This window comes from Cupressus sempervirens, chromosome 1, assembly GCF_028749045.1.
Source record: "Cupressus sempervirens isolate cs-2001-9-10 chromosome 1, ASM2874904v1, whole genome shotgun sequence".
Classification (NCBI taxonomy): Eukaryota; Viridiplantae; Streptophyta; class Pinopsida; order Cupressales; family Cupressaceae; genus Cupressus; species Cupressus sempervirens.
In genome coordinates, this window is record NC_143118.1 from 18,664,563 (window position 1) to 18,677,769 (window position 13,207).

Genomic DNA, 13,207 nt, shown 5'->3' on the forward strand with positions numbered 1-13,207 from the left:
GCTCCTGCAGCTCCAGTTATACGAGTGATACTTGTACAGACACCTTCGGTTTCTCCTGCAAGATCACCTCGCTTTGGAGATGCTTCACCTGAGTTTGATCCAGATTCTTTTGATGAGGATTCTACTGATCAAGCATCTCTTGGTACTAATGTTGGTCATTCTCCTACCGACCTAAGTGGTGGGCTAAGACACTTGCTGATCTTCATGATGATGAGCTCATTGATGGGAGAACTACTCGGAAAAAGAGCAAAACTATAGATTCTGTTAACTTTGCTCTCATGGCCAACATCCACAGTGTGTTTGAACCTCAAACATATTTCGAGGCTAAAGGAATTCTAGAGTGGGAACAGGCCATGACATCTGAACACCAAAGCCTGTTGAAGAACAACACCTGAGTCCTTTTTGATCTTCCACCAAGGAAGAAACCCATTGGCTTCAAATGGGTCTACAAAATCAAATACAAATCGGATGGTACTTTGGATAAGTACAAAGCTCGTTTAGTGGCGAAGGGATTTTCTTAGCATTAGCGCATTGATTATGAGGAGACCTTTGCTCCTGCAAAGATGAGCACCATCAGATTAGTCCTAGCCATGGCAACACAGTTTGGCTGGAAGGTCCATCAGATGGACATCAAGAGTGCTTTCCTGAATGGTGATCTCCATGAAGAGGTCTACATGATGCAGCCTCCTAGTTTCAAGGTTGCTAGTAAAGACCATTAGGTTCTCAGATTGGTAAAAGCCCTCTATGGCCTAAAGTAGGCCCCTTGGGCATGGTACATAAAAATTGATAAGTACCTTAGTGATCAAGGCTTCAAGAGGAGTTCTTCAGACTCAAATCTGTACATCAAGATTATTGACAGTGACATCATCTTTCTAGTAATTTATGTTGATGATTTGATCATCACTGACAACTTGGCATCTTTGATTCAGGGAATCAAACAAAACTTATTCTATTCTTTTGATATGACTGACCTTGGGCTCATGCATTATTGCCTAGGTGTTGAAGTTTGGCAACAGTCTTCTAGTATATTCATCTTTCAGTCCAAGTATGCTAGGGCCCTGTTAGACAGATTCCATATGTAGGATTGCAAGCCTACATCTATAATTATAGAAAAAGGTCTCAAATTATCCACAAAGTCTGATTCTCCTTCCATTGATGATACTACATACAGGCAACTAGTAGGTAGCCTTATCTACCTCTCTGCTACTAGGCCTGATATTAGCTTTGTAGTTAGCTATTTCATGCTTTATGATAGCTCCTAAGACTGATCATTGGATAGCAGCAAAGCGTGTGCTTCGTTATGAGAAGGGCTTTTCAGATTATGGACTTTTGTACTCTCGAAGTTCTAATCCTAAACTCAGTGGGTTCACAGATTCAGATCGGGCAGGCTCTGTTGATGATAAAAAGTCAACTTCTGGATATGTGTTTAGTTTGGGATCCGGTGCAGTCACATGGACCAGTAAGAAGCAGCTATTAGTTTCTCTCTCCTCTACAGAGGCCGAATACGGAGGGATTGTTATAGCAGGATGTGAAGTTGTTTGGCTTTGTCGGATGCTTGAGGATATGCAGATGTCACCAACAAGATCGACTACTCTGTTGATAACGAAGGCATTATTAAGTTAGCACAAAATTCAGTCTTCCATGAACGAACCAAGCATGTGGATGTTCACTGTCATTACATATGACAGCTGGTTGAAGACGAGACTATAGATTTGCAGTATGTTCCTACCACAAATCAGACTGCAAACATTCTCACCAAGCCCCTTGGTCCTGATAAGTTTGTCAAATTCAGAGGACAACTTGGTGTTCTCGATAGATTAACCATTAAGGGAGGTTATTACAATAATAGATAAGTCGTCTATTATTATTACAATCCTTCTTAAGTATGTTGAAGTTAGGAAGTTTATCTCTGACACTTATTCCTTGTGCAAAAGTTTCTCATGAATCTAGTAATCCATCTATAGCCATTAGTGTTAATTCTGTGTCACTAATAATGGTTCCTATACTTGATAGTTTATCTCTAATGCCGGCAACCCTTAGGAAGTAAGAATTCATTGATTCTCCTTTCTTTATTTGTATGTGATTTAATTGCCTTTTCTGTGCGAGAACTCTAGTTGCATTGTTGACCTCATATGCATTTAGTAATGGATTCATTGTATTAAATGCTGTTTGATGTTTTGTAAGCATGGGTACGATATCTTTTTTTACTCCATCTAATATGATTTGGATGGCTTTCCTATTTCTTTTACTCCAAATAGATTTGTGAGGTTTAACTGGAGGTTGTTTGGATGCTTTATCAACAAATTGTTTTACTTCATTTTCTTCAAGAATCATCATGATTTTGAATTTCCTGGCATCAAAGTGTTGTTTCCCATCAAACCTGTCCTCGGGTCTGATTGTGTATGCCATTGAATGTAGGAGAAAGGTGCTCGATATGTTTAAGATCTGATTACTTAAATTTGCAGAGCCTAGGTTCGACTACCAGAGCTCTGATACCATGTAAAGTTTCTGCAAATTTTGTACCTTTTCAATCAGACTTGAATTCTGTCCTTGGTTGCTGAAAATGAACTTAATAATTTGAAGTATGGAGTTGTCAATTTTAATTCTGATCTGAATGTTATATATCTTTGCAATAAGTATGAACTGGTATTATTGCTTGAGGGAGCAGACTTGTAATTATTGTGTCCTCAAACTGCAATAATTCCTACCCTACATATCAAGACCAAAGGGCATGTCCCTCAAAGGGACATGACCCTACCTAGGTCGGCTTATACATCTCTTCAGAAAATTGGTGCCTAAAGGAAGTAACACAAAGTTAACTAACATAACTATTAGTTATGATTAGTGTACAATGTAATCTCTTGACCAAAGATCGCCGCCCATCCTAGAGTCAAAACGGATGCATATATATACCATCTATGATCTAATAGGTGAAGATAAAGGTGCGGTCTGCACTTTCTCAGACCAGTATAATATTATCGATGTTAATATTTAACAAAATGGCAGTCTAGTTTTCTTTAGAGTCTGTTTGCCTTATTCCTTTGACATCTCCGACTGTAATTGAGTTAAGACATAGTCAATCAACTCTTTATCTTGCTTTAATGCAGCAAGCCACCTAGCTGCAATCTTATTGTACAAGGATGTGGGAATCTGTCCCTGCAACTCAATAAGGACTTTGCTTAGTTTATTCCTACTAAAAACTACTGCATCCTCAATCTGCTTCTGCTCCTCTATATTGAACTTATCATAATGCTTCTTTACATCAACTAATATACCCCACTTTCTAACCTTATTTGCTATTTTATCCATTGAAATAAACTTACTGATATCAAGCTGAACAGATTTCTTGGTAGGAAACTAATTACCTTAGATCTCTTAGCACTGACCTTCAGCTCTTTCTGGCCATCTGATTCAATTCCTTCTATCTCCTCCCTCCTTTCATCACCCTTGTTCCTTCTTCCCTTATTTTGTAACCTTCCCTATTACGGTTGTCTCCTTGACCTTTGTAGGCTTAAGCTTGGCAACCTTAGCAGCTTTCTCTTTCCTCTTTATTGACAATTTTGTAGGAGAGGATTTCTCCCTTTACAGGCCTTTCTAGTTTGTCTACTGGTGTGGGTACTAACGGTTGTTACAAAAATAATTTTTACTTCTTCCTCTTCTACGGCTATTGCAGATGTGTCTGCTTGGTCAGCTTCATACTTAGCTGTTGCCTTAACGTTCATCTCCTTGATGAAACCTTTCTTTAAAGCAAATCACTCCACTTCCTTTGTTGTCTTCTCTATCACCAGTTGGTTTAATTTACCAAAGACTTTCACATTCTCCTTATCAAAAGTTGCAAACCTAGTGCAAATGTAGATTAAATTTCTTTCAGATTAGATAAATGAATGTCTTTTCAATTTTCAGAATTTGAGGATTACTAATCTCTGATTTCTTATTTTCAAATTTCAATCAGAATGTTGATAACCTTGATCTATGTCAAATGTGTATGTGATGCAAATTCAATATTAAGAAATACTGAATAATAGTGTATAATCGCCGAACTCCAAAAGAGGCAGAGCATTTATTGATTTCCATGCTCTCTTGCCCAATTGGTTTGAGTGTATATAATCAAATGGAGAGTCACGCCCATTCATGACATGCCTCTTTGTTTATAACTATTTGTTTGCCAAATAAACAGGCACATATACTAATTGGGCTTAACATTTGTTTGCACTCAATATATATCACCGATCTGATATGAATTATAATCAGACTTGGACCTGATTCATTCAGTCAAACATTTGGTCATTGCTTGATCAGAATGTGAACAAAAAATAACAGTTTCATAGATAGAATCTGCACTTGCAGATCGATGATATACTTGGACTCGAGAGGTGTTATGATCTTACATGAATGATGGTCAATTTCAATGAGATCACTTACATGAATGATGATCAATTTCAATGAGATCAATATTATTCTAAGTCATATAATTATGTATGTGTATACACACACAGACACACGCACATATAGATCATGCTATTGATTATCATTAATCTGACTGAAGCTATTATTTTCAACACACCCTTTTGAAACTAATTGTGAGCATTTTCTTGTTCTTTTACAAATGCTGCTATTTGCCCAGGTGACAACCCTTTCTTATTTGGCCCCTCACACATATTAATCCCTTTAGCCCTAGGGCCCAAGAAATGAAGTTTGACTCTAAAGTAGCAGCCTATATTGTACATTGCAAGAATTACATTTCCAAATGAATCCCCCACCTCTAGTACATTGTGAAATTCTTGTAGCATGTCTCCATAAAGAAGATCCTTTATCGATTTTAAATTGAGATCCCTCCCCACCCACTGAGCTTTGACTAATTATTTTCACTTGCAATCTATTATCCCTCACAAGAGGAGTTAAATGAGCACGTCAGACTAGATATTTACAGACAATACATTATCACTACTTGGACTAACCCTCCTAGTGGCTTGTCTGAGGATGACCTTCTATGCAGAGCACTTTCTGGAGATCAGTGATGGGATTATTGTTCATCCTAGTTACCTATCTCTATGGTGGTGTCATGCCTTGCATATCTCCCTGGGGTCTTTTAGAGTGGATTCCCACCGTCGTTGGGCTCAGACCATCCATCATTGACGCAAGAGCATCTTGGGTTTGCTTGGTGACTACATTGGAGTTCATGGGAGGAGGCTCAGTAGTTGCTTTAGAGGGTACTTGGACTGGTGCTCGACATGCTTTGGGAGCTCGACATGGTCTTGGAGCTTGGTGTGGTCTAGGAGCTCCGCATGGTCTATGGAGCTTGACATTGTTTGTTGTGCTCGGCATGTGTTTGAACTCGACAATGCTTGTGGGAGTTCGGTGGTGCTTGGGAGTTTGCTGTCACTCGGCAGTGTGTTGGTGCCAATTGGAGTCCTTGGCGCATTTAATGCATCTAGCATGTGATCGTGTTATGGATCGATCTGAGAGTGTGTGGACCTGTGTGGTCTTGGTTATTTCTCCTATGTGCATTTTATCTTGGTTGTAAGCTTGCGGCTTGTCCTAAGTATTTTTGTGTAGTTATCGCATGTTAATAATTTTGTATTTAATATTTGTTGTGAGCCGACTTGTGGCTTAAATATGCATTTAATGCAAGGGGTTAATTTAATTTGTAATTTTTGGCCAACTTGTGGCTTAGTTGGGTATAAGTAAGGGGTCTTGTGGAGTCTTTTATGGATTCATTTATGAAGTGATTCATTCATTTCAGAGGAGTGAGTTTGGAGAGTAGCTGAAGGGCGAGTTTTCCTGAGTCTGTGGACAGAGCGTCGAATGTGAGGTAGTTTACAACAGGATTGTGGTAGAGTTGTGAGTTTGGATTAAGGAGCTAGTGGATGCGGTTTAGAAACAAGGAGGTTGCTTGGTGGCTTGCGAGCACAAGTTGAGATCTTGGAGGTTTCTACTAGATTGCTGTTATGTTATAGATCTTGGCTAGTTGGGATAGGATTTGAGTGGATCTTGAGGGATCTTGCAGAATTGTTATTGTAATTGTTGTTGTATTTTGCCCTAACGCAGAAGGCCTTACAGTCGGGCATATCGGGCATATTGCATGTAAACAGTTGTTTTATAAATAAAGAGTTGCATTTGGTATCAGATCTTGCATTGTTGCATTGTTGTTGTGTTTCCGTTGTGTAGTTATTTGTTGGGGGCTACAACATCTCCTTTGGGGATTCTCTTGCCTTGCACTATGTCAATCATATTGATAACGGAGAACGGATCTGTAAGTTGTGTACTTTAGCAGAGGTTGAGACAAAGACTCACTTTATTTTCCATTGCCCTATCTTCTATGAGATAAGAGAAAGATTTTATTGTCTATTCCGAGATTGTTTTTCTCTTTCAGCTTTCTTCAGTTACAGTGACTTGCTGTGTCTCGTGCTCTATGTTTAGGAGGCCACCCTGCTCCATGATAGTACTTTACAGTCACTACTTCCTCATTGGCATACCTTTGATCAGCTCATTATTGCCTTTTTCGCACCCTTATCTCCTTTGCGGGGTATGAAAAGGCTGTCTAGTTCTACCAGTCATATTGGCCATTCCAGGTCTGTTAGACCCTGCAAAGGCGGTCTCTTAGATCAACGACACTCCTCCATGAGCTCAGAGAGACAGTTCAAGGTACCTATTCGTTCACAGTCTTATCTTTCTATGATTGATTTCTTTTTGCCAAGAAAGGACTCCTAGTCTTTGTCTTGGCCTCTCTCTGCGCCTCTCTCTAATTCTTCTTGTTTATTGTTGTTTGCTCTTTCTCGGACACCATTTGGTGCTTCTACCGTTGTCAGTTGTCTTGTTGTAAACTCTCAGTCCCATAGACTTTTTGTAGTCTTTTGTTGGACATTAATATTATCATCTTATCTTATCCTATTTATTAACAAAAATCAAAAATGCAAAAAAATACTTCAAAACTTCTAGAAAACTTGGAATAAATTTGAAACTTTAGAAAAACATGAAACAATATATGTAAGAAAAAACTAAAGAAAATGGTTTAAATACATCATACCTTCAACACTCAAATCTGCCTTTAGGAAAGTATTTGTCACAACACAATCAACCTCCTTGGATTTCAATCACTTAGCTTCAAACTTGCAAGAATGAGAGAGGAACGTGAGAGAAAATGAGTGTAAAATGAGTTTGAGAACAACTAAAAGGGGTCGTTTTAGGGTTTCCAGCAAAAATAATAATATATATTTTTTTAAACATGGTTTGGCCCCACACCTCTTTTTTGGCTTGTGGGTCTGCACGGGTCCTTGTTGGATTCCCCCCAAGTCCGCGCGGATTCACAGGTGGTCCATGTCAGGTTCTTGTGGGATCTGTAAATGGCCATGTGGATCCCTGCAGAATTGGGGTTCGCAAATTGACACAGATCCACAGGGTCATTTATGGACCTGGTACATATCTGTCTGCAGATCTAAACCCGGTACAAAGCTAGATCCAGTCTATGGATCAGACCTGCGAATTTGGTAACACGGATTATAAGGCACTGGGAGTGGGGGGGGGTGAATGAATGCAACCACGGATCTTAAAACCTTTTTAAGCAACCTCCAAATTAGCTAACATGCAAATGATATTATAACATAAAAGCAAAGCAAATGAAACATCCACAACATGAAACACAACACCAATATTTTTATTGTGGAAACCCTTGGTCAGAGGGAAAAATTATGGTGGGAATTAGTACCCACAATGTCTCACTACTGCAGCAATAAGAATTGTCTTGTTAAAGACACTACATCACCCTGTTAGGGGTATTACCCAGTTAAGAGTACTTATAGTCCTGTTAACGGCTATTATAAAAGCTTTGTTAGGAGTTACATAGTTAAGGGATACAGAATCTCAGACAGGGGCATTACCCGGTTAAGAGTACTTGTAGCCCTAATTAAAAGCTATTACAAAAGCTTTGTTAGGAGCTACCTAGTTAAAGGATTTAGAATCTTAGACAGGTGCATTACTCGGTTAAGAGCACTTATAGCCTTGTTTAAAGCCATTACAAAAGCTTTGTTAGGAGCTACCTGGTTAAGGGATTAGAACTCTTTCTGAGAGTGACTTTGTGAGAGGATTAAATTTTCAGACCTATTGGGATTCTGCTTACCTTGTTAGGAGTAACCCTGTTAAGGGATTTAGCCCGCAAATCTGTTAGGATTTGCCTTGAGTAGAAGCTCAAATGATGATCTGATTGTAGCATTCACTACTTGGCTGATGTACTGCTCTACTGCTTAATGTGCTGCTTTGATATGCTCCTATAACACAACACCTCTGCCCTAACTTCTCAAAATACATTCATTCATCGCAACCCTGTACATTACAATTTACATCTCCTTTTATAGACCTTTTCCATGTCATTGGAAAACCTGTGTCACTGAGTCGGCCTCCAAATCAACGAGATCAAGTGAGTGAGTGTGCCAATTTATCATTTCAAATTCCCTGATGTTGGCCCTAATCAATTTAACAAGAACTTAAATCATCCTTTGACTTTTGCTCCACCAGTTTACTGATTTAATCTTCCTCATTCTGATGATACCCTGTTTTAGCCAATAACACTGGTTCTGTTCCTCATATACCTTTCTATACTGCTAATTGGCTGATGCAATTCCAAAGATAGATTTATATGATACTGTTAATGCTTCGACATGCACTGCATAACCTGAAACCACCAAAATCTTCGTTGCTGATCACCTGTTCCACAAATGACTATACTGTTACTGGTACATTGAACACTTAGTAACTTTACTTGACCGATCCAATCCACCAACAGTATAGCTGATTATGCTTTGCTGCGAGCAATGACAGCACCACTTCAATACTTTGTGCTCTCTAACTCAATCATCTTCATCATTATGCTAACAGTCTGGCCTTGATAATGTCATGAATAATCGGCTGTCAAACATTGATTTATATAGTGTTTGCTTATCAAAAGTTCATATGGTCCATTCATGTATGCCTTAACCAGCTTTCATCTATCTCTGATATATAGCAATTTTTGCCCTTTATCTCACCGAGAATGTATAGGTTTTTGCTATTTTATTTGCATTTTCAACTATTATTTTTTGCACTCACTTTCCTTTTCTGACAACCTTGATCATGCAATGTGGGGGTGTGTTCTTCATCATACAAGAAAGATACTGTAAAAGTACTTTGTTTTGATAATGGAAAGACAAAAACAGATAATGTCTTGTATGCAACTGCATGGATGTAGAGGAGTCTCTTGAGAAATTTAAGATTCCATAATAATGTGAGCACGTGTCTGAGGAGATTAATGTCGGCAAGCCATGGCAGGCTGTTACAGGAAATCAATGGTAGGCCATGATATTAGAGGAAAATTTGATCTCCCTAAATTTACAGTTAAAAAGATTTTATATAATGGAAAAGTATTTACCATTTCAAATTAAAATGTTTGGGGATAAGATCAACAATAATTAAAATGCTAATATATGAAATGGAAAATTTTCTGTTCTTATCATTTATGGTATTTGAAAGATTAAGCAATATTTCAAATATGACATGGACTGTAAAAGTAGCAAAACTTATGCTAACTTTATATGGAATTGTTTGAAAAACCAACAAGATATATTTCATGGCAGTCATTTTAATTCGTTTCATCGATCATATTACTTCATGTAGCAGGCATCACTAAGGGAACACTTATCAGTGCTTATTAATGTTATTAAGTGATAATGATGTTTTGTCAGGATTTAAATGATATCAATAGTCTGAAAATAAAGTTTTATAATTTTATTAATAAAGAATTGCAATAATCTATGATTGATTGTTTATTTTTATTTATTGTATTCTTTTGATGCGGAACAGTATTAGGACGTTAAACCTGTGTGTTCAATCCATATCTTATTATGTGATTCATTAAGCTTGACTTCCGGAGAAATTTACATTGTCTTTGTTTAGTTTCCAGTCTACTCCCTGACTCTGCATTATCCTGTTGAAATAAGTAGAAGACTACAATTTTGTTTTACCCCTCCAGATTAATCCAACACGGCTACAGACACAGTATAAGTCTTCTGAGAACTCTTAACTTCGATAGCTGTTCTACAGGAAATATTAGGCATTCATCTTAGTGGAACTTGCGCAGAGGAACCCAGACGTGGAGCTTCTGCGAGCAATTTAATACTCTTTCTACTGGATCATAATAGTATTGCTAGATCTCTCATATCATTTTATATGATGGATATGACTTGCCCAACTAAGATTGAAATAGTATTCCTTTTTTCTCTTCTAGTCTTGCAATTTTGTTACCCAGTTCATGTACAGACGATTTTCTGAGTATGAAGTGCTGCACCTGGAGCTTACACTTTTGAATTCGAAGTTGAACTGACGGTCACGCCTTCATGGACATTGCAAACTGCAATCTAGGACTTCTAGATAGTAATTATTAAATTTGATAAGCATTGCATGGAGTGCAATGAGGATTGGAAGAGGGTAGAGAAGTGGTGGGAATGGGTAGGTGAATGCCTATTTATAAAAATTGGCAGAATAAACTCTTTCTGCTTATTATGAACTGTAAGGAAAACCATTTTTTGTTAAAATGGCATGAAAGTTGTGGAGTTGGCTGTAAAAGAGTTATTATCCTTGAAGTCTGTTGCACCATTCTGCCTGGATCATGTGAACTCCGATGAGATTAAATGGGCTAATGCAAATTTTGGACTTCCTATTTGGGGGAATGCAAGAAACATTCTGAGGGAGTTTGTGGATTTTTCATTTTGGGACGGTGGAGTATTTTTCCTGCTTCCTCGTGTAAGGATACAGAGATCACTCATATTGGTATGGTAGTCACTTCCTAGATCACTTGTACTGGTAGTCACTTATTCTGGTAGCCCAACTAGGAGCTACCTTTCGAATGGATTTGACTAGGGCAAGTTGCTTCTTATTCATTGCTTTTTGTTTAATGATTTCAAGACAGATAATTAGTCATTTTTTTGGTATGATCATGGTAAAAGGGAGATAAATGACACGTTTTGTTGTATCTGTGTTAGCTAATCTCCATTTAAACTCATGAAGCAGATGTTTGTGTGCATATTCATTTTGTCTTGTAATTTTTTGGTATGTTTAATGTTATATTTAAATCTGAGTGACAGGTGAAGTTTTCTGGAACTAGTCGTAATCCACAGTTTCACATGCCACCTCCTTATTCAATTGTAATTCAGGTAATTTCTAGTTTCTTCCCAAATTCTTAAAACGATGGAGAATTTCTTCATTAATTTTATTTGTTTCATATGGAGGAATCCCAAATTAATCTTGAATTCAAATTAAGGAATCGGAGACTGGCTCCTGGCATATACCCATAATGGGTGGCGATGACATTGAGACTCCTAGGGACTGGCTCTGTATTACGAGGTGTCAACAGTCTGCACTTGGGCAGAGCCAGAGCAACGTATCACAAGAAAGGGTACTAGAGAGTAATGGGCAATTATCAGACTTCAAGGCTATTGGTGCCCAGGAAGGTAATGGAGATATATTTAGAGTTGGAGAGGAAAAAATTACAAGATCTGCATATGAAAATGTCACAGCTCTGAAGTCACTTAATAAAGGCTTCAACAGGAAGCAACACGGCTCTTCTTTAAGTCCCAGTCAATCTTTACAACGAAGGAAGATATGCAAAGAGAAAAAGCTGTAGCAGTGACTAACTAAATGTCTACTTGATTTGCAAGCTGATGATTTTGTTAATCCGGATATGCATTCAGTTATCTGCCTGTTATACGGGGTGAAGATTATATACTGTTAAAAGCAGATTGTCCAATCAATTTATGAAGAAAAGCATTCAATAATTGGGGTAAGGATTCTCGATAATAAACTTACAAATTGAAAGGAAAATTTCTGGCAGATCCATTTTTTTAATAAAAGCATTCCAGTTCTGTACAATTAATTTCTATTTCACTATATAAGCTCACTTATTCCTATGCATTTTTGCAGGCATGGGTTGTATGAATAGCGCAAGAGAATGTTTGTTATTTACATTTTTTGAAATTAGCATATTTAGCAGATCAGTCTACTACCCCCTGAGATGCGTCTTGGAGACAGACACTTCACTACTGGAGATGTCCCTGGAAACATCCCGACAAACAGATTCTTCTAGGTGCTGTCTCCCACCATCTCTAAAGTCTCCAAATTCTCTCAATCAAATACTGAGGTGTCACACCTGAAAATAAGGGCATAAGGTGTTGTAAAAAACTCTTGATTTTGTTTGTAATAATAATGATGGCCACTTTAATCTTCTGATTAATTTTCTCAACTGCCTCTCTAGAAAATCTTGTCAATGATTTACGGCTATTCAGTTTTCTCGTGTCATGATTTACTAACTATTTTTTTAAAGAGGTCACCAAAATGGTAATGAGAGATCTTTGCATGACATTAATTCAACTGTTGAAAATAGTGAAAGCCACTGGTATCTATAGCCTTATACGGACACATCCATGGAAACCTTCCCCACATTTAGAAGAACAGCAAACAAAATTCTCATAACTAGGCATCTCATATGCTTGACATGTGTATCAACATCAAACTATCAATATTTTTGAATTTCAATATATAATGATAGTCTAATATGAAATATGTAGTGCGAGTTGTTTTGAACTCTTTGACTATTGACATTTGACATTTGTGTATTTAAATTTGAAGTTAATATTAAACTTTACTACTGTTCTTGGTTTTAATGCTCTATGTCATGATATTTTCTGAAAATTATTATTATATTAAAAATATGGCATCTCTAAGTACCCCGTCTCCTATTAATGAAAATTAGCCATGCTGATACTAGTTCAGACAGTGGAGTCTCCAAACATCAGCTGCTGGTAACCTTGGGAATCAGCATTCATCATTGGTGAATTTTGACTCGTCTGTATTTTCTTGCCACTATAAATTTGGACTGAGTTCTGACTATTCTTATCTCTATTATTGCATCTATTTCTGTTTTTTATTATTTTACTAAACTCCTGGCTAGTTTACTAGATAACTTTTAAGAGTCAAAAGGATTTTTATTCAATAATTCATTAATTTTTATTAGAAAAATCAAATGCTAGAATATACAGTATTTTGACTTTACTACTGCATGTCACAATAGGGGAAAGGACCCAATAGTCGAGCATGTCTAAATAATTGTTATAGCACTTTTAATTTAATTTCCAATATTTTTGGTAATATTGTACTAATATTTGTGACTTTAGAGTTGTTAGAG

At 37.3% G+C, this 13,207-nt stretch overlaps 1 protein-coding gene across 1 annotated transcript in view; it reads left to right on the forward strand.

The window, feature by feature from the left end:
* Positions 1 to 12,265, forward strand: part of LOC149575944 (proteinaceous RNase P 1, chloroplastic/mitochondrial-like) — a 116,625-nt gene extending 104,360 nt beyond the window's left edge. Inside the window, exons 5-7 of the mRNA XM_089816053.1 lie at positions 11,112 to 11,180; positions 11,288 to 11,806; positions 11,947 to 12,265. Coding sequence (XP_089672179.1) covers positions 11,112 to 11,180; positions 11,288 to 11,650 — 432 coding nt within the window. The 3' untranslated portion in view covers positions 11,651 to 11,806; positions 11,947 to 12,265. The remainder of the gene's footprint in view (positions 1 to 11,111; positions 11,181 to 11,287; positions 11,807 to 11,946) is intronic.
* The last annotated feature ends 942 nt before the right edge of the window (positions 12,266 to 13,207 follow it).